General features: G+C 40.8%; 1 protein-coding gene across 3 annotated transcripts in view; it reads left to right on the forward strand.

Annotated features, from left to right (window-relative positions):
• Positions 1-6998: 6998 nt before the first annotated feature.
• EFCAB14 (EF-hand calcium binding domain 14) overlaps positions 6999-26511 on the forward strand; it is a 35215-nt gene continuing 15702 nt past the window's right edge. For all 3 annotated transcript variants that reach the window (XM_032429677.1, XM_032429658.1, XM_032429667.1), the window contains exons 1-4: positions 6999-8148; positions 9606-9754; positions 15265-15410; positions 26140-26238. In XM_032429677.1, coding sequence (XP_032285568.1) covers positions 7967-8148; positions 9606-9754; positions 15265-15410; positions 26140-26238 — 576 coding nt within the window. In that variant the 5' untranslated portion in view covers positions 6999-7966. The remainder of the gene's footprint in view (positions 8149-9605; positions 9755-15264; positions 15411-26139; positions 26239-26511) is intronic.

Here is a 26511-nt window from a genome sequence, read left to right on the forward strand (position 1 = left end):
TAGCTCTGTCTTCAAAAAGCCAGAGTGCTCTTTTCAAAATCTAAGCCAGAGCATGACTCCTCTTAGTTTTTAGAATCAGAAACAGAGACCAGCCTTGAAAATTCCCTGAGCAGACAAAACCAGTTTAATCATACAAACAAAGCTTCATTTAGCTTTAAGTTAGCAAGGTTAACTTGACCTGGGTTGTTTCTTGCTTGTGCCTCTGGAAATCATAAGCAAAACTTAAACTGTTTCCCAAGGTTGATAGGAGGTAACCACTGGCCAATTCCCTATCATTTAAGGAAACTCTAATATTATAACCAATCACGATGAAGAATAAACAGTCACTGCTTTCTTATATAAACTGCTTTATGATCACATAACCCTGAGCCTCATTCCAAGTTTTGGTCTGAGTGCTCCCAGTTTGCAATATGTGTTTTTGGTGTGTGCACCATAGATTTTTACTAATTACTGCTTCGATGATCCATTGTTTTTACTTCTGTTATTTCTGAACTTTTGACATTTCAGGTCATCAGAAGTGGGTCTCAAAGAAGACCTCCGACAATTTCAAAGCTGGTAAAGCAACAGGTGCTGGTAGCACAGAGCGCACTGAGCTCAATGCTTTCTCACTCACACTAGAGCTTGAGGGTGAGTCTGTTTTGGATCCAAGCTCCACTCTCTGTGTTTTGAGCTCTCCAACTTTACTGTACATACTGCATTTTGTTGAAGCCTCTTGGTAAGTCACCCTATTGTGTTCAAAAGTGGGGGGTGGGAAGTACATGATTCCCTGTGTTTTGGAACAACTATTGGAAAATATGGCACCTCGTAGTTAGGATGTCTTAGAGAATCTAAAGTAAAGATGATTTCCACCTGATCTATGGACCATGATCTTGTGCCATTTCAAAAAAATGGGTGAACTTTTGGAATCGTGAAAGCTTTCACTTAGATAAGTCCACCTTAAAGGGGTACCCTTAAAAGAGATGATTCCAAACCTCTCAGAGACAGTAGGATGCATTCTTTAATTGATATGTAGAAGCTTCTAAAAGACAAAGATTACAAAAACAGCTCTAAAAGGGTTCTTATAGCATGCAAATAAAAAATCTTAAGTAAAAACTCTCTGGCCATCTGAGCAGATAGCCTTAACTTAGTCCATCTGCCAGAGACACAATTTGGATCCAACTATTCTTTTGAGTTCTGTACCTGAGACATGGCTAAAATATTTAAAACAAAAGTGGTAAGATCTGTTTGTGTCTGTCTGTATGTTCATGTATGTCCATATATGTATGTGATATTTTTCTAACTCCAGATGATATTACCAAAATTAATTTGTAGAGAGCTCTATTTAATTGGCTTAAAGAAAATTAAGCATTTAGGGGCGCCTGCGTGGCTCAGTCAGTTAAGCGTCTGCCTTTGGCTTGGGTCTTGATCCCAGGGTCCCGGGATCCAGCCCTCATCTGGGCGGTGGGGGGGGGGGGGGGGGGGGGGAGGCGGTTCCTGCTCAGCTGGAAGTCTGCTTCTCCTTCTCCCTCCGCAGCTCCCCCTGCTTGTGCTCTCTTGCTCCCTCTCTCTCTGTCAAATAAATAAATAAAATCTTTAAAAAATAAAATAAAAGACTGAAGATCACATATTGAGCAAGATTTTAAAAAAAGAAAATTAAACATTTATACAAATCAAGTATACTTTCAGAAATATAGAAACAAATCCAAATGTCTTTCAAGTTCATGTGATTTGAGATAATTTTGGTAAATAAAAGCTAGTTTAAATTTGTTGGTTTAATAAAAGCAGGCCTGTCCTCAAAATTTGTCAACAAGAAAAATAACAGGATGATTAGTTGTTTAATGTCTAATCCAAGCATAATTGTTAAAAGCAAGTAATTCAAATAAACATAACTAAAAGTTTATACAAAATTAAGCTAAATAATGGATATTCAGTTGAATATATAAATCATCTACAAATAAGCATTAAATGCTAAACATAAGTTTATCTACTTTTGACTTTTTAATTTTTCGGAGAGGCAAAAGATATTTATTAACCATGTTTTGTGCCACATTTAAAAATTTACTATGAGGAAGATATACTTCTAGAAGTTTATGAAATGTGTTTACAAATTTGCTAGTCCAACAATTACTTACTTCTTAGTTTTCACTAGGAATTAAGGATCTAAGGGTTAAGAATTTTAATTAATATATGTAATGAAAACTGCTAGAAATAATAAGGGTTAAGAAAAAACAACCGTCTATGGAAAGCAGGCAAGGAAATTGGAAGGGTTTTTTGGATAAGGAAAGGTATGAAGGACATGGGGGTTTTTTTGGTTTGGGTTTTGGTTGTTTTGTCTTGTTAAAAGAAAAAAGAAAGTAATTTTGTCCTAAAGTAAAACTATTATTCCTGATTAAGAAAGGAAAAAGATAAGACAAAACCTGAATGGATACAGGAAGTTGTATAAGGTTTGTGGAAAAGAAATCTTGAGAAGAGAATTTTGGTCAAGCTGATTAAGATTGAAATGGATTTATTTATGTTCCAAAAAAAAAGAGTTTTAATATCAAAAGTACACTGATGCAAAATTAGAATTTAGTTTTCTCTCTGTTAAAAGGACAAAGGTTTCTTAGATTATTAGTCTGCCCTTAATAAAAAAATTATAAACAAAGGTTTTTCTTTACCTTCAATGTAATCTGCCTAGAAAAGATTCTGTGTTTTGTCTTTATCAACTCTTTGATTATTTAAAAACAAAAAACAAAAAACCTAAGTCTTCTCTATTAAAAGAGCTAAGGTTTTGTTTTTTTTACAACTGTGTAACTTATGTTTTTGCTTTTTAAATCTTTTAACTGTCACTTTGGTTTAATGGATAACTAAGTATTGTTTCACCGTGATGAAACAATGAAATCCTGAATAAAGTGATAAGAGAAATGTTACTTTATTTAGGGTCATTTGAAATGTTAAATTACATGGGAAGCATTGTAAAATAAGAAGTAATGCTAAACTTTCTTTAGCTTCTACTTATATATGTTAACACAAGTGTTCCAGAGATGGTGTGAAGTTCCTAAAAATCTAGTGTTTTCTGGTATAATGTTATCAATCATGATTTTTAAATGTATGTGACAAAAATAACCAAATTTAGTTGTCAATTTCATCACTCTCTTTGTATGTGCATGTGAACTCTCACCAGATCTTTTAAGGTCTTTTGTCACTTATAACAGTTATTGTTTTACTCTGATGCTTTTGCAAAAGTATTCCCGCAAAAATGCTTCATCTTCAAAGAGATTTATGGAAAAGACCCTGACAAGTACTCTAAAATTCAGGTTTCTGACATCTTTAAGATCATAACACAACATAAGGTAAGAATTTCTAAAGTTCCAATTGAAAACTGATTGATTCATAAAGCTGCTAACTCAGGATGAAGCAAAATACGGATTACTTACCTAACACAGAATGAACTGATGAGATGATTATAATTTTTATGATTTCATTTAAAACATTGATAGTTCTTTAATGTTTTATTTTCCATATTAAAGGGCCCCTTTTTCTCCTCTCTTTTATGCTATCTATAATTTAGAGCAATTTGGTAAAATGTCTTTGTGACAAAGGTTAAGAAATTTTTCTTCCTACCTGATCCTTCCAGTATTCAGAAACTCTTATTAGATATTCTTTTTTTTAATTATTATGTTATGTTAATCACCATATATTATATCATTAGTTTTTTCTTATTAGATATTCTTATTTTTATGATAAAATATGTATTTATATAAGTTCAATAAAAATCTGTTCTTCTGGGGCGCCTGGGTGGCTCAGTCGTTAAGCGTCTGCCTTCGGCTCTGGTCATGATCCCAGGGTCCTGGGATCAAGCCCCGCATCGGGCTCCCTGCTCCACAGGAAATCTGCTTCTACCTCTCCCACTCCCCCTGCTTGTGTCCCCTCTCTCGCTGTCTCTCTCTCTCTGTCAAAAAATAAGGCAGAGGGAGAGGGAGAAGCAGACTCCCCGCTGAGCAGGGAGCTCAATGCAGGGCTCCATCCCAGGACCCTGAGATCATGACCTGAGCCGAAGACAGACCTTTAACTCACCGAACCACCCAGGCACCCCTATTATTGCACTTATATAAATAATCAGGCCCAGTTTATAGAAACTACCTAATTGTAAATGAATTGTAAATCTTACTGTGCTTATCTTTGATAGAAATGGGGATGATTATAAAGAGAAAAATTATGTTTCAGTAATACATCTTTGGGAATATCAGATTCTAGTGCTGTTGTCTTTGAAGTTTTGTTTTCTATCTGTAAACTGGATCCTGAATTCTTCCATTTTCCTTCAATATTTGGCCAGAACCCTCCAGACTAACATTTTCAATTTTCTCCTACTCTTTTGACTTGGAATCACTATGAAACAAAAACTGCCCTTTTCCTGAAGCCATGCCGCCTAAAGCAGGACGACTTGATCTAAACTTCAGACAAATCAGCACAACAGCTCATGTGTGGACAGTCTTTGTGCCTGTTCCTATGTGGCCACTCAGAAAAATCACCAGAGATTCACACTGCAAACCAGGAAAACCCGTCTGATTGCCATGCTTGCCCTCACTCCACCTGAAAATGCTTCAAACCTGACGTCTAGAAATTTTCTCAACTGGCTCAACTGGCTCCTCTCCAAACTCAGAAACAATACTTACAATTTGCTTGAGCTATTAACCTTTGTTTTTCTTTTGTCTCCATAGAAATTAAATTATCTGATTGCTCACATTAATAGTAGCCACATTTAGGGGGAAGCTCACCTGCAACATCACCTTCTGAAATACAACACCCTCAAGTTTAACCTGTACTAACTCATCATGAGGGTATGCGTTTGCTAATACGTCATGTTGTACCTATGTAAATAAATAACTCAGAAAAAACTGAAACCCAATTGCACGTTATTCAAAAAAATGTAGATAGGCTTAAGTAAAACATGAATCTGATTATAACCCATTTGAGTTATTTAGTTGGTTAAATCTTCGCTCCTGGGAATCTCTGCTCCGGGAAATTTCTCAGTCCTTGGTTATGGTTTTCCTTACAGTCATCATATTAACCTCCCTAGCGTGTTGTATACTCTAGAGGGTTTTAAATGCCTGTCAGCAGCCACTCACATACCAAATGGTAGCCATCAGAATCAGACAACTGGATGAAATCAGCAATAATCACATAAATGATGAAGATGGGAACTACATGGCCCTCCAACCTGATGACTCAACTAGAGGAAACACAGAATGTGTGATTCTTCAGCCTGACTACATCAATGGTGGTAACAGAAAATAATGCTATACTGATTGGTCATACTCTCAGCACGCTGAGACAATGACCGAGGGGGCAGATTATTAAAATAAAAAACAAATGGGGACCAGGCTTGAAAATTCCCTGAGCAGACAAAGCCAGTTTAACATACAAACAAAGCTTCATTTAGCTTTAAGTTAGCAAGGGTAACTTGATCTAGGTTATATTTTGCTTGTGCCTCTGGAAATCATAAGCAAAACTAAGACTGTTTCCCAAGGTCGATACGAGGTAACCACTGGCCAATTCCCTATCACTTAAGAAAATTTTAATATTTATAATCAATCACTGTGAAGAATAAACAGTCACTACTTTGTCACTATTCAAGCTTCTCTATAACAATATACTCCTGAGCCTAATTCCAAGATTTGGTTTGAGTGCTCCTAGTTTGCAAACTGTCTTTTTGGTGTGTGCACAATACACTTTTACTAATTACTACCTCTATGATCCGTTGGTTTTACTTCTGTTATTTCTGAAAAAAATTTTTTAAAGATTTTATTTATTTATTTGACAGAGAGAGAGATAGCGAGAGCAGGAACACAAGCAGGGGGAGTGGGAGAGGGAAAAGCAGGCTTCCTGCCGAGCAGGGAGCCCGATGCAGGACTCGACCCCAGGACCCTGGAATCATGACCTGAGCCGAAGGCAGATGCTTAACGACTGAGCCACCCAGGCACCCTGTTATTTCTGAAATTTTGACATAGCTTTAAGCACCAATGGTTTCCCAAAGTCTTGGCCTATGGTCTATGGTCCATAAAGCCGCACAAGATCTGGCCCCTGATGCTTGTCTGTCCTTATTTCCTACCACTCTCCTCTTTGTTCTTCAGGTCCGGCCACACCGGATCTTCCAGGTCACTTCTTCCTCAAGGCCATTACACAACTCCTTCCCTGCCTTCCTCCTGGTATCTGACTAAACATCCCCTTATCGTGAGCCACTCCCTATCCCCTTATCATATTTCAATTTTCCTCATAACATTCATCACCTCCTGACATTTGATGTATTTGCCTATTGTTGCTCTCCTCCCACTAAAGTATAAGCTGCAGAAATGGGGTTGACAGATAAAATACGGGACACCCAGTTAAATTTGAATTTTAGATTAAAAAAAAATTAACTTTTCATTATGAAGATGTCCCAGATGTTGCATGGGATATACTTATACTTTGAAAAAAAATTCGTTGTTGATCTGAAATTCAAGTTTTCCTGGTGTCCTGTATTTTTCTTTTTTTTTAATCTGGCAATCCTACGCAGAAAAGCGGATGGTTATTTAGTTCATCACTATGTCCCCAGTGTCAGAGCTGCTCCTGACAAGTAGTAAGCTCTCAATAAATATTTATGGAATGAATGAATGTATTCAGTTGGGTCATTAATCTGTACCACGCCCAAACTTTTCATAAACAGCAAGCGAGTCAGAAGGGCGGAACTTCTAGGCTGTGTCAGCCCAGATCACAAGGAGGATCTTTCCAAGGAACTTTCCAAGCATGTCGAGCAGCTGGGTGTTTTGCCTGCCAGTACCCCTGCTCCTGGCGAAAGAAAACTCCGCCCCGGGCCAGGTGAGCCGCAGATCCCAGGTGGCCTTCCTGGGGGCGGGGCTTCCTCAACTGGTAGGCGGGACCCAGCCCCCGCCGGAGCCACGGCACCTTTAACGCCCCGCCTCCCGCCGCCACTCGCGCCCCCTGGTGTGACGTCACCCGGCGAACGGCCAATGGAAGCGCGGCTTACTGGCAGGCGGCGCCGCCGGCTGCTGCCAAAGGGGAAGTGAGCTGGGGCTGGAGCGATGGCCCGGGTTTGGAGCCCGCGGCCGCCGCCGCCGCCGCCACCACCACCAGCAAGTTGGGAGCAGCTGCGGCTGCAGCCGGAGCGGGGGCCGGAGTCGCGGCTGGAGTGGAGGCGGCGCGTGTGAGTTGCCGAGAGTCGCCAGAACACCTCAAACTCTGGGCGGGAGCGCTTCAGGTGGGCTGAGCCGCCGTCGCCCCTCCGTACCGCCCTACCCCCCAGGCCCAGACAGCAAGGCTGGGGTCTCCCAGGTGCGGGACTGGCACTGGCAGGCTGAGCCCTCCGAGCCGTGCTCTAGGCCTTCCTCAGTCTCGGGCCCCCTTCAAACTCAAGGCGGAGGCCGGAGAACGGTGATCACCCCAAGACCCCGTCATTTTCTTGGCGCCCAAGCTGTGTCGGGGTTGTAGCGGCTGCGAGCCCCCTTCTGCTGCCACCTCTCCAGCTAGGGAGCGACTAGCGCGTTCTCACTGTCTAGCTCTGCACCTCCCCCTCTTCTCCCATTCAAGAACAAGTTTCTTTTCGCTCTCTACTGGAAGTCCCCCGGAAGGCCAGAACACCCATCTGTGTGTCTTTCCTCAGCTCCTGGAGCACACTTAGAAATATTACATACCTATCGGAAGATAAAGGTTGCTCCCCTTGCCACCCTCTTATCTGAGACTCCATGCCCAGAGCCTTACCCATTTTTATCACCAGCTCCCTGGCCATCTCTGTGTGACTTCCCCCACCCATCTGAGTTCCACTTTCCTCTGGGCTCCAATCTCTAGCCCCCAGTGGATCTGGTCAGTCCCACCCCTGGGTGGGACTGACCCAGGGCTCTGGCCCAAATTCCCCACCCTGGAAGGCAGCTCCAAGGTAGCGAGAGAATTGGGCATCGGGTACGAACCTGGCAGCTCAGGAGTGGGTGCACCACTCACCCCACACAAAAAGATGAAGAAACGCAAAGAGCTCAATGCATTGATCGGCTTGGCTGGGGACAGTCGGAGAAAGAAGCCCAAGAAAGGCTCAGGCCACCGCCTCCTTCGCACTGAGCCTCCTGACTCAGACTCTGAATCCAGCTCCGAGGAGGAAGAGGAATTCGGTTTAGTTGAAAATCGCTCTCGTTTTGTCAAGTGAGTGATGCAGTGGTGAGGGGTGGGATGGGGGAAAAGACATTTCCTTATACTACCAAGGGGGAAAATTGAAAGGAAGAAGAAGGGTGTACTTAGAAAGGAAAAAGGGTGTAGACCTTGGACGGCAAACAGAAAGAAAAGATGTTAGGGTGATGAGCTCGGGTTCTGAATGAAGGATAAGTTAGAGATCTGTCTGTAAGTGTAGGAAGAACTCTGAATCTAGGGTGGAGATACTGACTTGGGGAATGTGCCAAGAGCCCAGAGAGACCAAGTTGGGAGTGGCAGAAAAGCTAAGAAGAGGTACCTGGGAGCAAAGAAACTTTTGGGACTAGACCTTTTTTAAAAGTGTAGTAGAGACAGGGACTTTAAGACTTCAGGTTATTCTTTGCAGTCTTGATGAGTCCAGATCTTGAAGGTGAGGGGATATGGTGAGGAACTTAAAAAAGTATGAGCCTCGAGAGTACGTGGAGGGTAGGAAACAAAAAGAAGAGGCAACTTCTTCCCAAACCACTTTTAGATGATGCAGCCACTAGGCAAATCCAATAGTGAGCTTTGAGGACATTGGGAATTGGGGCCCAGGGGGGCAGAAGGCTGAAGGGAATCTTGAAGGTGTCCTTGGACCCTCTCAGGGAGCACACTGAAAGAAAATATTGTGCTGAGGATGTGGAAGCAAGGGCTAGGCAGAAGGTTGGGGTGCTGAAAGAGATTAAATCCTTTGAGGTTTTTTTCTTTGTTTAGAGTGTCTTTGTTCTTTTATTTTGTTAAAGGAAGAGTTTGGTTTCTAATGAGCTTTGTCAGGTTAAGTAGTTAAGGGCAATCTTAGATTTGGCATATGAAGGTCTGATGAAATGGAACAGTTCCACTGGGATAGTTGCCCTGTTGAGTTAGTTTAGACCTTGAGTGCTAGTTGAAGTTTGGTGTGAAATCTAACCCCTTTCCGTGTTTCCTGCCTTCTAAACCAATAAGCTAGAGTGCACCAGGTGTCCACTTAAACCTACAGTTCCTATTTCTTTCATTCATTTGCAGTAAAACTTGCTCAAAAGTTTATGAAGTTTCAGTAATCTGAAACAGGCTCCCCCGGAGGGGATCCATGTTGGAAAGCAAGAAATAGATAGGTAAATTACAGTGCTGTAATTTATTGCAGAGAAGATCTGGTCTTGACACTTTCCTAACCTGAACTTGTCCCCAAAGACCTGAATCCATGATGACGGTTGTGGGCTGCAATGCCCACAAGACCTCTTTCTCTGTCATGTGAAGTTTGAAACCTTTGTATCCAAAAGATGAGCTCTTCATGGGTCATGTTATTTAGTCACTTTCAGTCTGCTCTTCAGATTTAAGAATGTGGTACCCAGTGTCCCTTGTAAATAGCTATATGGGTGACACATGTATGCTATTTCTAATACAGCTGTACTCATAATCACTCTTGTACTCCTGGTTGAATTTGTTCTTATGATCAGGGGAGACTATTTACGATGCTGCAAGATCTGTTATCCCCTCTGTGCTTTTGTCATCCTTGCCGCCTGTGTTGTGGCCTGCGTTGGCTTGGTGTGGATGCAAGTTGCCCTGAAGGAGGATCTGGATGCCCTCAAGGAAAAATTTAGAACAAGTAAGTGGTTGCCCTTTTCAGAGTGTTATCTTGTTTCCAGGTTCTAGGTCCACAAAGTGGACCATGCTGAATAGTTTTGCCCACTCTGATGAAGCAATTATATATTCCTTCCAGCCTTCTTATACTCTTTCTTAGCTGTCAGCTTGAATATGGGAACAGTTGTTTGTTTGCTAGTTTTTTAAACCTACAAACAAGAAACAGTGCTTATGCACCATCAGGACAAATAGCATCTGAAATAATGGCATTGCGGTCAACACCTAAGGTGCAGAAAGGAAGTGCTAAGGTCCAGGATTCTAGAACCTTGGTTAACCTCCACCTGTTGCCACTTTATACTTCCCCAAGTATACTTCCCCAAGTATAAAGTGGCAATAGCAACATTGGGCTGTTTCCTTCCTCCTCACAGGGCCATTTGAGAAAGAATGTGGGAGTGTCTGTCAAACGACTTCCTGCTTAAGAAAAACTGTATGGAATGGACAATAATAATAGCTAGCATTTATGGGGTGCTTACTGTGTACCAAATGACAAATAAATATTTGTCTCATGAGTTTTAAAGCTTTAGAGACTTTTTAAGTTGAGGAGTTTTATAGTTTCTAAATTACAAAGTTGTATTTTGCCACATCCAAGGCACTTTATCTGAAAGGTGTGTTTGCAGAGTAGCTTCAGCCACATTTGACCTATCTTCCTTTAGCAACACTGATCTTTGGTTCTAGGTTTCAAGGGTTAATTTTCTAAGCTAAAGAACCAGTTTCAAGTTAATCACAAATGCCTTAAGTTTAGCAGCATTAACACATGGGGAAACTGACCACTAGGCTTCCTCAAGGTCGTAACAAAATCTGGCCCCAGAACTGGAATTAAAGTTGTGTCCTCACTTCCCATCTTAAGCCTTAGGAGATCACAACTTCCAGGCTTTCCTTCACCCCAGCTTCTCTTTGCTGCCTGCAGTTACTCAAGTTCCGAACCTGACCTAGGGACAGCTAATCCTTAGTTACTGTGTTAATGATGTTCTTAGTAATGTTGCTTGAAAAAAATGTTTTCTTCTGATTCAAGGAAAGGAATAGGGTAAAGCACAATTCTCTGCCAGAATCATCTTGACCTATATGTTTAATCAACTGGTGGAATCGGAGTACAGTATAAGAAAGAATGAGATTTTGTATTCTAGTTAATTTTCTTCCTTAATGGTTGTCCATACCAGTATTGCAAAATGTTTTTAAGGCCATGTTTTCTTTGTAAGTGGTAATCATAACTTGGAAATGAGGTTCTCAGAAACAATGTTTAACTATAAATAATCACTAAAGACACCTGTCTGTGCCCTCATCTCTCTGTAATTAATTGGGCCTCCTAGGTTTGTGCTACAGCTTGTTTTGATCACATATAGCAATTATTTATTTATACATTTCAAAACTTTGCTCACTTCTACCCTCCAGGGATTCCTTTCCCTGACTGCTCTGTGCCTGTGTTTACAGGACACCCATGTAATTTATACCTTGGCTGAGCTTTTCAGGGAATTTCTTTTTTTAGAAATGTGTATTTGAAATGTATACAGGTAACAGACCTGGCAGTCAATCAGTCAACAAATATTTGTTGAATACTTGTTAATACCAATCCCTGGAAACACTATATTCAGGAGATGCCAGGACTTGTACCCTGAACTGTGAGACCTGCTTTCTACCACTGAGCAACAGTCCCCTGGGATCCTGATTACATTTGTCATCTAGCTGAATGAAGCAGATTTGGAATTGTCAGTCCAGCTGCTTTGTCATCTTTCGTTTGCTGCAATAGAAATGCCAGCCCTGTAATGTCTAAAGCAGGATTTCAAGGGGGTGGAGCCTGGGGCATAGTCAGTCCATTGGCTGAACCATTGTGGACCACTTGCCCAATAGCTTTTTGTGAAAACCATCATCTTGAGTAAATGAGGTCAGTCTTGTTAAGCTTAAATAGTCTTTCTTTGAATTACATTTCTACTTTAGATATATTTCAATAAGTTTATTTTTATTTGTTGTTTTTCAAGAGGGCAGTGAAGTCATGGATTCAAAGAAGACCACCTGCTGGTCTGGCTTTAATACCTTTTTGAGAAATTCAGAGCCCTTGTTCTTTATTTCAAATTTTCAAGGACACTTGTCAGGAAAGGAGGCAGGATTGCTGGAATATCTGAAATAGAAAGCAAAACAGATAGACTTGGTATTTTTCCTTGTGGTCAAGGAACAACTTGATCCTTAAGCTGCAGGTACTCACTGGTCTTGAAACTTAGTATTCTTTCCAGAACCGGGTACTTCTGAAGACCTCCACAATTATTCTAAGGAAGATTCTGTTCTCAGCCATCTCTCCCTGTCACTCAACAATGAAACGCTAGAGTGGGGGAAGAGAATTTAGAAGAGAAGGAAAGAATAAGTCAGGCTGTTTCCTTTTCGGTCACACAGGCAGGGTAGCAGTTGGTCATTTAGTACAGAACTTAAAAATTGTGGTAATGAGGGCATTAGGGTGTAAGTGGCTGACAGCTGGAGTATACTAGAGAGAGTGCTGGTCCTAAGAGCAGAATGTTTGACTGTCGAATCCTGGGTTGCTCATTACTAACTGTAAAATGTGGATAAGTCACTTCTTCTTTTTGAGCCTTCATTTTCCCATCCATAAAACCCAAAGACATATTTATGCTACCAGAGCACTTTGGCATCTCTCTGTCATACCATCCATCCCACTGCGTAGTAATTCCATGGTGACACCTTGCCCCCCCCCCCCCCCCCCCCAGACTGACAGCCTCAGGGTCTTCAGCGTGCACTAGTGCTGAGTGCAGGGCTGGGCACATGATAGGGACTCAATAACAAGTTGAATGATTACATAAAAGTTTATTGCAAACTAAAGATGTTTAAGTTTAAAATATTGCTGTTAGCATTATATGTGTTCTGTCTAAAGAGTGTATGCAGAAATCTCTACTTCCTGGTCTTAGAGATCAGGAAAAGAACTAGGTAAGTTCTTTTGAGTATTAATATACTAGATTTTAAATGAGTTGCTTTCCATGTTGAAAGAACATAAATTATAATAAGTTGTTTGCTGCGCTTCCTCCCATTTATGTAGCCAAAGTGCCTTGACTAGGCTACTCTCTCCTAAAAAGCCCCAAGTCATGTAATGAAAATGATCCTCTCTTGGCTCATACAATCCTAAGTATCCAGAGGGTTTTCAGGACTTGTCAGCTTAATATGTTTGTTACTTAATAACTGCAACCCAGGTTATTTATGTATTTGTCTTATTTCCTCTTCTACTTCTACCTTCTATTTCTTTCGTATAGACCGTGGGACAGAGACCCCCACCCCCAACCCCCACTTGGGACATTTGACCACCTGAGAATGGCAGATGTGTGGGATAAGTTTTACTTTACAACCTCACTGAAAATGTAAAAGAAAATCATTTTTCTTTTTTCTCTTTTCTTACTCTTACAGTATTAATTTATACTGACAAAATTCCTGCAAACCAGTGTAAACCAAATGTTGCATTAAAAGCACTGAGGGAAATCTTTCATTTATAAAGAAATCCTTTCGTGCATATTTTTGAAAAATTAATAAAAATATATATTTTTTAATAAATCTGGGGGTACCTGGATGGCTCAGTCGTTAAGCATCTGCCTTTGGCTCAGGTCATGATCCCGGGATCCTGGGATCGAGCCCTGCATTGGGCTCTCTGCTCAGCAGGAAGCCTGCTTCTCCCTCTCCCACTCCCCCTTGTGTTCCTTCTCTCACTGTGTCTCTCTCTGTCAAATAAATAAATAAAATCTTAAAAAACAAAAAAATCTGAATTTTGAGAGAGTGGGCTTGTTTCTGGCAGGGATACCTCCACCACCCCGCCCCTGATTTTTGCAGGGATTTTTTGTTGTTGAGTTTGTTTGATTGAATTTTCTTTGTTTAACTTAATAGGACAACATTAACTCCATTTCATACCCTACAGTTATTTCCCTGGAAAGGCATTGGAGTGCTTCTGTATACCTGGCACTGTGCTGGGCCCTGGAAATACATGACAAATAAGTCCTGGTCCTTATCCTTAAGCAGCTCTTTCTCTCTCTTAGTCTGCTAAAGGAGACACATGAGTAAATAGTTACAGCACAGTGTGTTAAGTGCTAGATAGAGTTTGGAATGGTGAAGTGGTGGTGGGCGTCCAACCTGGGAGCCCAGCTATTTGTGGTGAATCTTAAAAGAAACTAACTAGGCTAAGCTAACAGAAATGGAGAAGGGGCAAGCCAAGGACATCTAGGCAGAAAGAATAGTGTGTATAGAGTCACTGAGACTTAAAAAGGTTGGTGTGTCTGGAGAATCCACTTTACCAGAAAACAGATTGAAGAGGAAGGTAAAGTGATGAGAAATGTGGTTGGGAGGTAAGCAAAGGCCAGATTTATGCAGTCAGTGATACTTATCTAGTGCCTAAAATGGCCAGGTGTATTCCAAATGCTGACCCCACAGAGAGGAACAAAAAAAACCATGGCACTTAAATTTTAGTCAGTTGTTTTGTATCTGTCCTGTATGCCAGTTTTTTTGGTTTTAAAGAAAGTATATAACAACTAATCGGGCAATCTGTAGCTTTAAAAAAAAATGATGTGGGCTTTATTCTGGAGGACCAGCCATGATCAATATTTTATTTTTCATAAAAAGGAAAAATACTTTTTAAAGACAGAGGAGAAAGCACTCTTTCAGGCCTCTGCCTTCAGGCTGGCAAATCTCTAAACCAGTCAGGAGATACTGTTTTCCAAAGGAAAGCCAAATATCAGCCTACACTTCACCTAACATGTTCCTTTATCTTCTATTTCAGTTTGAGCTTTTGGGTTGATTTAAGATCTAAGAAAACACTGTTTGCTGTTTATGAAAAAAATTTAAAATCGTAATCCTCATAATAGCACTTGAAAGGTGGTTAAGAACCCATCTTGCATTTTACCAGTTTGAGAGCAAAAAAAGTTAGATTTAATCATTTAGGGATATAACTTTGGACATCACCTTGAGCATTAATGGAGTAAGGTTTATAAATCTTCACTGACTAATCACAAAGCTCCTTAATTGCTCTGGTTAATACTTAGTATTTATTTATCACTTGTTGTATGCCTGCTTAGCCCTGTTTAGTACTTTACAACCATTCTTTCCACTTAATTCTAAAAATCCTGTAAAGTCTATTTTATCTCTGTAATACGGATGAGGCAACTGAGCTCAAAGAATTGGAGTAATTTACTCAGGATCACAGTAAATTACAGAGTCCAACTCTTTCTGCTGATACTTTGTTGTCATTTTTAGCCATCTGACTTTTAAAAGGTTATACCCCCAGTAGTGAAATAGCCCCAGTTAAAATGGTGCTTTAGTATTAAAATTATATACTTACATAAATTTGAAAAAACAGTGTAGCTGGTAGATAGGAATTCAGTCATCCTACCAGGATTGACTTCTATTAACCTGTCTTCCTTCCTACTGTAAGATCATTTTTTCATCTTGGAATCAAGGGAGTACTCTGTGGTTATTTATTATTATTCTTATTTTTGCTTTTAGTGGAATCTAATCAGAAAAGTTCATTCCAAGAAATTCCCAAACTTAATGAAGAACTACTCAGCGAACAAAAACAACTCGAGAAGATTGAATCTGGGGAGCTGGGCTTGAACAAAGTCTGGATAAACATCACAGAAATGAATAAGCAGGTAGCAAATGTGTGATTTTATTTCTGTGTAAGCTGTGAATGTTTAGTTTTGTTTAGTATGAATTTATAGGTATAGAGCACTCACCTCTGATTGTTTTACTTTTTGAGATGTTTTGCATACTGTGATCCCAGCACATTAAGGTCAGGTAAAATGGGTAATAGTATGCATTTACCAAATATATAAGGTGTTAGCCCTTTCTGCAAAGAACAGTTTTATCAAGTAGAGTAGTTTGTAGGGAGTTGGAAATTCTTGAGTCAATTTTTCCTAAGGAGCAGTGTAAGTATCAAATAAAGAGTGTCCTTCTAACCTCAAAGAAAAATGGGTAGTCTACTTATATAAGATAATGAGAGCTGACTTTGTTTAATAGAGTTCACAAACTTACAGATGCAGCCTTGGCTGTAGTGCTATACACTGTAGTAAAACTAATCTGTAAACCATCTGTAGCTAATGATAGTTATTCTAGACTAGCACAGGAGGAGGTAGCAGAGTTGGTGAAATACCTTGGCCAGGCAAGCAAGCCTAGAGCAAAAACTTTTTCAGTCCCTAAGTTGGCCAGATCTCAGTAGGCATTGATTCCAAAAGAGGGATTCTGCCAGAGGGAAAGGGCTCATGCAAAGGATGTTAATTGAGCATCTCCTGTGTATAAGGTGCTAGAGTTGTCACTAAGTACTGTAGCCTCTGTCCTCAGTTTTTGCGGTTTAGTTAGAAAAGACGTGCACTGGCAAGAAGACTCAAGTACCAAATGAATGCTACACCTGCAAAGTGCTTAAAAATAGATAAACCTCCGGGCACCTGGGTGGCTCAGTTAAGCATCTGCCTTTGGCTCAGGTCATGATCCCAGGGTCCTGGGATCGAGCCCCGCATTGGCATTGGGCTCAATGCTCAGCGGGGGGCCTGCTTCTCCCTCTCCCTCTGCCGCTCCCCGTGCTTGTGTTCTCTCACTCTCTCTCTCTGGCAAATCAATCAATCTTTAAAAAAATAGATACACCATTTTCGTGGGGCTAAGCAGATATTCTCTTCTTCAGAATGGAGTCCCAAAGTTCAGAATCAGCCATTGGCAGGGAGCACTGTGCTCGAATAAAAGTGCTTACACACATTTCCGAAGCTACCGTCAGCTCTCAGCAGCAGTGTGGGAGTGGAGGTGGGGGCGGCGGGGCAGGTCAGCACTTAAGATCAGGGATCAGGGGCTGCAACAGTGGCTTTCAGATTTTGCCCAGAACCCACAAAAAGAAATGTTTTATGTCATTACCCACTAAACACATCCCTACATACATATATGTGTAACTAAAATAAAAGTTTCTGAAAACCATAATTTACCCTTAGTATGCTTTATGATATTTTCTCTTCAGTTCTATTTCACTTTTTTAAATTACTGATGAAATAACTGATGGGCTATAGCACCCAGTATTTGCTCGTTATCATTTATCTTTGGACTCTCAGTAATTAGGGAAAAGCCAGTACTCACTCCCTTTTGTAAAAAGAATAGGATAAATTGTGGCCTTGCTTTTATTGACAGAGCAAATTAGCAGTTTGGTCAGAGATTATATCAAGTGAAAATAGACCACAGTGAAGCGCTGAGAAGTAGTTCATTAGCATCTCTCACTGGGGCAAACCGTGGATTCCCTTGAGAGAGTCTGTCATGGAGATCGCTGTTCTGAGGTAGGGATGAAATCTTTTCAAGATGAAGAGTCAATGTTAGCTCTTTCTCATCTCATTCATGTAAATCAGCATTATTGTGGGAAGAATCAAAAGGGGAAATTGGTACTCAGTGTGAGAGGACATACAGGTTTTCAAATCTTTGCTACATATTTTGGCTTTTGAATCCTCTTTAACCAGGAATCTAGCAACAAAAGAATCATTTTGTTCTTGGCTTGGCTCTTATTTTTAATGCAAGAAGGACCTGGGAAGGCAGGTATGCAGGAAAAGTTTACTCCAGCCCCAGGGCTTCATATATAAAACAGGGAGAGATTGAATTGAAACCCTTTCCATTTTAATCTCCGTAGATCTTCAGAGATGAGGGGAGTGACTGCGCAGGAGGATGGTGTAGTGAAGTGAGCTTTATGTTGGTCCAAGGGGAGCTCATCGGTCTCTGAGTGATTTTCTAAAATTAATGTTATGCATATCTGACGGTCTGTTCAAGTAAAAGGCATTTGTCCTAAATCAGAATAGCTATAAAAATAAAATTGGTATTTAATTTCTATGTTTTTATGTCTAAGGGTAACTGTCAGTTAAGATGCTCTTATTGGCAAATTATTTTTTAAAAAGCAATTCAAAGTGGCTTAATAAGAAAATGGATCAGATCACTTAACAAGAACTGTCCTTATCACAATGTGAGTTGAAGTTAATGCCACCTGAAAAAAAGAAAAGCCATTAGTTTGAAATAAGTTAAAATCAAATTTTGCATTGAAAGCCTTTAATCGTTAAAAATTTCACTCACTTTGCTGTTTTATTCATGAAACCTCTGATTTCATACCCATAGCCATTCTCAACCAGTATAGGGAGTGTCCTCCCCCTTCTTTGAAGACTGTTAATTCAACAAATGTTTAATGAGCTGCTTTTATAGAATTAGGCCTTGGATTCAAAACCAAAAACGATGATTCCTGCCCCCAAGGCTCTTATAGCCAAATGGAGGAGACAGAAAAGTAAACAATTGTAAAACAGCCTGATGAGCAATAAGAAGCAGGTCCAGGAGCTAGGGGGGCATTTTTAAGGATTTATCTAACCAGAATGGCTGGGGCCAGGCAAGGCTTCTCACATCTTAAGCTGAGTCCTGAAGGGCACATAAGAGTTGGCCAGGTGAATTCTGAAGAAAGAGAAGGGCGTCCTAGGTAAAACATTAGTAGAGTTGATCCTCATTTGCAGATTCCATATTTGTGAATTCGCCTACTTGCTAAAATTTGTTTGTAACCCCAAAATCTATACTTGTGCTTTTGTAGTCCTTCACCAACTGGTATACAGTGGCAGAATAGTTGAGTCACCCAACACAGGTGTTTCCAGTTGATGTCAAACAAGGTGACATTCTGCCTTGTTTCAGCTCTCATACTGTAAACAGCTTTCCTTTTTGAACGATATTTATTGCCATGTTTTCACACTTCCTGGGGGCTTTTTGGTGATTGCACTGCTTGTAATGTCCCCCTAGTATAGTGCTGAAGTACTGTCTAGTACTCCTAAATGCAAGAAGGCTGTGATGTGTCTTTTTTTTTTTTTTTTGGTCAGAGAGAGCACGTGAGCGCACACAAGCAGTGGGAAGCAGACTCTCTGCTGAGCAGGGAGCCCGTGCAGGACTATCCCAGGACACTGGGATCATGACCTGAGCCGAAGGCAGACGCTTAACCAACTGAGCCACCCAGGCGTCCTGAGGCTGTGATGTGTCTTACAGAGAAAATACGTGTGTTAGATAAGCTTCAGGCATGAATTTAGCAATATATATTTAATTAATAAGATATCTTTAAACAGAAACAGCTATAAAACAAGGTTATGTATTACAATGACCAGTTGACAAAAATGTGACCAGACAGCTCTCAAGAACCTAACCCTATATTTCTCTTAGGAGCAGTGGTTCCGCATTCACTAATTCAGTGTTTGCTGCAACTTTCCAGAGCATAACCATTGTGAATAATGAGTATTTACTGTATGTCCAAAAGAATAGACAAATGAAAAACACAGTGCATTCAGGGAATTTTAGTAGTTCATTATAGCTATAGTTTGGTGCAAAGAGGCCAGAAGTAAGGATATGTCAGCAAGAGCCATATCAAGAAGGACCTTGAGTGCCCTTCTATGTACTCTCTATCTCTTGGCACTCAGTCCTGATACCTTGTATGATAGTTATTTATGTATGCATCTAATTACACTAGAAGGTTATACACTGTACTTGGAGCTTTAAGCATGATGATGGCAATGATGAGGAGAATTGAGATGATAAACTGCCATTCATTAAATGTTTTCTTTGTGCAGGCCACAGTTAGATGCACTACATGTGAGATCTCCTTTTTTGCTTCTATAGCCCTATGAAGTAGGAGGTGGTATCTCCACTTTACAGATAAGAAAACCGAGGCTCAAAGACGTTAAGTAGTTGGCTCAAGGTTGCACGGCTGTGTAGCAGTGCTAATATTAAAATATTTAAGGCCTAGGAGCCTGTTTTCTTTCCAGTTTTCCATTCTGCCTTACATCTTTATATTAAGGATGCAGTAAGTGCTCAGTAGATCAAGTTAGAAGGCTGTGATGTCGGGTCCCTGGGGCTCATCATCATTCATCATTGATGATTATCTGTTTTAGTAACTCTTTTACTTACTATTTAAAGAATCCTTAATTTTAATCCCAAAGTAAAAAAAAAAGAAGCATTTCAGACTTTATAGTAGAAAATGGTCTAATAAGCAAATGGTCTACAGTAGTTATTTTTAATGCTGCTAATGAAAAGTCATGTAATATGCATAAAAGTCATGATTCATCTTTTGGCTGGAATGGGGGTTTTTTTCTTAATGTTTTCTATTTAACTTTTCAACTTTTTAGACTCTTTGAACTATATTGTGTGACTTTTAGAGATAAATTCTATAATGCTTGAATCTGATCTGACATTCTAGAATGTCTATCAGAGACTAGAGCAGTCCCAAAGATAGTAAAAGGAGAGTGCCCCTTGTCTCTCCATTACAGTTACACATACAGCTTTGTTGTACTTTTCCAGAGATACTGACATTTCTTTGCTCTTACGAGAGGATTATGCTGAAAGATGGAATCCGGCTTTGCAGTTTATGGGAATGTAGCTGAGTCCTAGTGACCAGTGTGGGTTCAGGTCTTGTAAATGAGTAAGAAGTCCTAAGTGATGTTTGGTATTTAGAGAGTTAATGGTCCGCTCTCCAGGGCATACTCTTTCAGGGAAGCAGCTGATACCCTAGGCCTGGGGTGTTTGGGGGATGGGGAGAAGTGGAACAGTACTTCACTTTATCCTACTTGCATTGACTTGCACCTGCTCCTCTGGTTTTGGGTGAAATGGTAGCTGCCTCCAGCCACACTGGCCATTTGGGAGGCCATACCATTCTTGAGATGCTTCTGGTTAGCCTCAGGATATTGTAGTACCTGGAAGAATAGTTTCTACCTAGATCACTCCACCCAGAACACAGCTTGTGTCTTTTAGGATCTGGCCAGTTGTCAGTGGAAGCAGTTTGTTCCCTTGGTGGCCAAAAGATAACCACACAATTGATAGGGCTTTTGGAATAACCATATTCTTGCCCATCAAGTTGGTATTGAGTCAATTGTATACATACTTTGGGGTGCTGAGTAAAACATACCTGAGGGAAGGCCTCCTTCCTCAAACTTTATGATTGAGCACTTTAAGATAGTCTTAGAAGGCCCAGTGAAGGTCATGGAAGAAAGGGCCAGCCTAGAAAATCTGTTAAATGCTTCCAGAGTCGTGATGTCTTTTTCCTATGTGTGTATTTCTTTCCCATCTTTTGTCTTTAAAATTTTATGAGTAATACGTGCATGTATTCTTATATAAGGTTTAAACAATAAAATACATAGGAACTTTTATGAAAATTCCCCTTCAACCCCCATCTCTGTATGTTCCCCCATCACACACACATTGCCGGTCTCCATAGATGTCCACTGCCATTGTCTGGGCTGCATTCTTCTAGCCCCCTTTCTATGAAAATCTTAATAGCTTTTAATAAGAATTAGCTTATGCATTAGTGTGTGTGTGTGTGTGTGTGTGTGTGTGTGTGAGTGAGAGAGACCAAATGGATGGAGTCATTCAGTGTATATTGTTCTACAATATAATATATATATGTATGTATATTCAATATAATATATTTAATATATACATGTATAATAATATATTTCCTCATCCTTAGCAATAGACATTTGGATGGTTTCTAGTGTTTTGCTATTACAAATAGGGAAGCAGTAAATACTCTTGTGCATACATCTTTGTGTACATGAGCAAGTAATGTGTAGATAGATTTCTAGAAATGAAATTGCTAAATTAAAGGATATAAACACTCAAATTTTTATTTATTTATTTATTTATTTTTATTTTTTTAAAGATTTTATTTATTTATTCATTAGAGACAGAGAGAGAGAGAGAGAGGCAGAGGGAGAAGCAGGCTCCCAAGGAGCAGGGAGCCCGACGCGGGACTCGATCCCAGGACCCTGAGATCATGACCTGAGCCGAAGGCAGACGCTTAACCATCTGAGCCACCCAGGCGCCCTATTTATTTATTTTTATTTGCCAGAGAGAGAGAGAGAGAGCAAGCAAGCACAAGCAGGGGGCAGGGGAAGCCACGGACTCTCTGCTGAGCAAGGAGTCTGATTCAGGACTCAATCCCAGGATACTGGGATTGTGACCTGAGCCGAAGGCAGATGCTTAACCGACTAAGCCACCCAGGCGTCCCTAAACATTCAAATTTTGACAGATACTCCTAGATAACCTTCTTACGGGTCTTCTCCAATTTACATTCCCATTAACAATGCATAAGAATGCCTGTTTCCTGGGGCACCTGGATGGCTCAGTCGTTAAGCGTCTGCCTTCAGCTTAGGTCAAGATCCCAGGGTCCTGGGATCGAGCCCCATGTCCGGCTCCCGGCTCCCTGCTTGGGAAGCCTGCTTCTTCTCTCCCACTCCCCCTGCTGTGTTCCCTCTCTCGCTGTCTCTCTCTCTCTCTGTCAAAAAATAAATAAAATTAAAAAAAAGAAAGCCTGTTTCCTTTAAGTCCTTTTTTTTTTTTTTTAAGATTTTTATTTATTTATTTGACAGAGAGAGACACAGTGAGAGAAGGAACACACGCAGGGGGAGTGGGAGAGGGAGAAGCAGGCTTCCCGCCAAGCAGGGAGCCCAATGTGGGGCTTGATTTCAGGACCCTGGGATCATGACCTGAGCCGAAGGCAGACGCTTAACAACTGAGCCACCCAGACACCCCTCCTTGAAGTCCTTTTCAAACCTCAGTATTATTCATATCTTTTTAAAGGTATGGATTAAAACAATCTCCGTGATGTAATTGCTACTCTTAAGAGGTTTATAGTTTGCTGAGAGTATCTCTCTGTGGGCTGAGGTTTCTCACCCATTTTGTTTTTAAATGGATAGAGTTGGAATGTTGAAGATTTGTCTGAATATTTTGGAGCACTTGTAGAGAATGACATGTTTAAGTGCTTATTAAATTTCGCAGTTAAAGAGCTAACACTGATTTGGTATTTTGTTTGTACCACATACTGTGCTAAGAGCTTTAGTTATACAGGTGCCTGGATGGCTCAGTCATTAAGCATCTGCCTTCAGCTCAGGTCATGATCCCAGGGTTCTGGGATCGAGCCCCGCATCGGGCTCCCTGCTCCACAGGAAGCCTGCTTCTCCTCTCCCATTCCCCCTGCTTGTGTTCCTTCTCTTGCTGTGTCTCTGTCAAATAAATAAATAAAGTCTTAAAAAGAAAAAAAGAGAGCTTTAGTTATATATCTCATTTAATCCTCATTGCCTGTACTAGTCATCTGTCGCTGTGTTAGATTTGTCCCAAACACAACAAGCATTTATTCCCTCAGAGTTTCTGTGGGTCGGGAATTTGGGAGCTGCTTAGTTCAGTGGTTCTGGCTAGGATCTCTCTAAGGTTGCCTTTTAGATCTAGGCCAAGACTGCATCATCTGAAAACTTCCCTGGGACTGGAGGATCTTTACTCACATGGCTGTTGGCCACAGGTCTTAGTTCCTCTCAATGTGGGCTTCTCCACGGGGCTGCTTGCGTGTTCTCACAACACAGCAGCTGGCTTCCATGAGTGAGTGATCCAAAAGGGAGCAAAGAAGAAGCCCTGGTGCTTTTAACGACCTAGTTTCCAAAGTTGCCCATTGTCACTTCCACTTTATTGGCTGAAAGTGAGTCACTGGGGACAGGCCACATTCAAGGGCAGGGGATTAGGTTCCACCTGTTGAAGGGAAAGACTATCAAAAAATTTGTAGACATTTTAAAACATTCATACATCCCTATGAGATGATTGTTGTTAAACAGTTTTTATTGTTTCAGCCATTTTACTGGTGAGAAAAATTAGTTGACTACTTATTTAGGCTTATCTCCTCCTTCCTAGCCTCTACCTTCTACTCTGCTTGGACTAGTCTTCTCACTGTCCCTCCTAGACAGATTGTTCTTTCTCAGCCACACATTCATTCAGTGAATACTTATTGATGCTTGTCTGTGTGCCAGGCATATTATGGAAAATGCTGAAATAGACATGGTCCGTGGTGTCATGGAGCTTACAGTCTAGTGGAAGAGAGAATCCTTAATCAAGTCATCACACAAATAAATAAATCACTGTCACTTTGAGAAAGGCCATGAAGAAAAGGTATTCCTAGGCCTATTCATGCTGTTTTTCCCTACCTATTTCCTAATGCCACACTTACCTATTTAACCTAGAAAGAAAACCTGCTTTATTTTTATATATAAAAGGCTTACTTCTCCATCAGAGTCTTAATTTGAGTCCCACTTCAGTGAAGCCTGTCCCTTTCAGCCTACACAAATATTCTTTTCTTTGAACTTTATTTGGTATTATCACATCTAGTAATTATTTCTTTAATGTTACCTACCTAACTCTACCCCTCTACCTCTCTCTCTACCTCCCTCCCTCCGTCTCTCCCTCTTCCTCCCCCTTTCTCACTCTGCCACCAAGCCTTCTTTCTATGCTTCAAATGTGCCAAGCTCCTCCCTATGCTGGGACATTTGTCCTAGCAATTCCCTCTGCCCTGAAATGTATTTCATTCAGTCTTTGGCTAAGTCCTTCTTGTTACTAAGATCTCAGTTCAAATTTCACTTCCTTTTTTTTTAAGATTTTACTTATTTATTTATTTGAGAGAGAGAAAGAGAGAGCAAGAATGAGATGGGGGAGGGTCAGAAGGAGAAGCAGACTCCCCGCTGAGCAGGGAGCCCAACGTGGACTCGATCCTGCGACTCTAGGATCATGACCTGAGCCAAAGGCAGTTACTCAACCAACTGAGCCACACAGGCGCCCCAAAATTTCATCTCCTTATAGAAGCCTTCTCTGACCATCTAATCTAAAGTAGCTCCCTGGTCACTAATCAGGTCACCTTATTTTAATTTTCTTCTAATGCACCCCACCATCCAGTGTTTTTCTTATATAAAATTGGCTGTCTCCTTACACTAAAATGTAAATACCACAAGATCACTGGTATGGAATAGGGCTCATTTGTTGCAGTAATGAATGAATGAAAAATGGCCTGAAGGTCGTGAACGTACGCCTCCTAAAAGGAAAGAAGGAAAGAGGCCTGAGTTCCTGAGCTCCTGGGCTTCTTACCGGACTCCGTGGTTCAGAACACGCTGCTGCTTGCTCCAGGAACTCTGTTGAAATTCTTTGCTAGTACTTAATCTGATACTTTCCCTCTTTGTTTTTCTTTCACCTTCTACTAGGGTGTAAGCTCCTTGAGAGCAAAACCTCGTGGTCTTGTTGGCCACGGTCTCCACAGTGCCTGTGGCAGTGCCCAGCACAGAGACGCCCAGCACTGGTTGGAGGGAAGAAGGGATCAGGTTTACTTTGTCTGCTACCCATCTGCTGCCTGCCACAGTGTTAGACACGTAACAGGTGCCCAGAAACTTCACTGGTTATTCTGTGGGGCCATTCTGAATATAATTGCTATCAGTAGATCTGTGTCCTCATCCTAGACTTTGGGGGCAGGAAATCAGTTTGGAACTAAGAACCTTTTAAGAATGTTTTGAGCCACACTACAAAAGTGTTAGAATATGATCTCAGCTGCCTGAAATTATGTATTGTACAAGTTCCCCCAGTCCTCATTCAAGAGAGAAGTCCAGCTATTTAGAATTCTACCCCTACATAGCAGAAGGGAAGACACATTTTATTTTTATTCAGTTCCTATTTTAATACATGTACTGCATCAGTCAGCACGTCAGTGGGTATTTATTGAGCCCCTTCAGGTACAGAGTAGTACTTTGGTTGAGCTGTTGAGTTTGAAATATTAATCACATTGTTAAACCAAAACTGAATCCCCAAGTAGTTTAAAGTGTTGTCCAAGTTCCTGTAGACTATATTTTGTGATGATGGGCTTTTGCTTTATAATGTATGTTCCCACTTGGTCAGGAACAAAAGTTCAGTAAATAACCAAGATGTTATTTTTTACCAAAATGAAATCTTTCAGGGGTCCTTGATCATTAGCTTTCTCCCTGTCCAGTTGTTGAGGGATTGTGTTGTAATCACTGCAACTTTTCGGTAACTTAAGATTTTGGATCTTGTAGCTGCCAGGAGTAGGGTAAAGAATAATACTTGCCTTTCCCTCTTTGGCACTAGTGTTTAAATTGGGCAGGGAGACAGGTGGCTGGGCACAGTTGGTTAAGTTTCCAATTCTTGGTTTCAGCTCAGGTTGTGATCTCAGGACCCTGAGATCGAGCCCTGCATCGGGCTCCGTGCTCAGCATGGAATCTGCTTGGGTTTCTCTCTCCCTCTTCCTCTACCCCTCTCTCCCCCCTTCTCTCCCTTCCCCTCAAATAAATAAATAAATCTTTATTTTTTTAAAAAGTGAGGGCAGGGAAGGAAGGGGTATTACTGCCTTCCAGATCTCAATTCTATCCAATATATTGTAGTTCCTGTACTCTTGTGAGCAGACAGCGTATAATGCCTGGGTCACAGAAACACATAAAAGCCAAGGGCGCCTTGATATTATCATCGGCTACAGAGTCTGTGCAGGAAGCATTCATTCTCCAAATTTTCTTTTCATTGTTACTCTCTTCCTTTCAGATATCTCTGTTGACTTCTGCAGTAAACCACCTCAAAGCCAACGTTAAGTCAGCTGCAGACTTAATTAGTCTGCCTGCCACTGTAGAGGGACTTCAGAAGGTAAGTGCTACATGTGGGCACTGAGATTAAACTATTGCTGTTGCTTCTAACAAGTTTTCTTTGAAAGCATGGCATTTGAAATCAGCTACTCCAAGAGGGCAGTAATAGAGTATATCACTGTGTTCTAAACAGTTCAGAACCTCTCTGTTTTGGTTTGGTTAGTTGGGCCTCTAATTTGCAACAGGTGAGTTTATGGATTTTCACCTTTTTATTTGGCTCTCTGAATCCCGAGATTGTTCTTCTGGGGCTCTTAAAGGTTAACATACGTGAGTT

Source organism: Phoca vitulina, unplaced genomic scaffold (assembly GCF_004348235.1).
Source record: "Phoca vitulina isolate PV1807 unplaced genomic scaffold, GSC_HSeal_1.0 scaffold2, whole genome shotgun sequence".
Classification (NCBI taxonomy): Eukaryota; Metazoa; Chordata; class Mammalia; order Carnivora; family Phocidae; genus Phoca; species Phoca vitulina.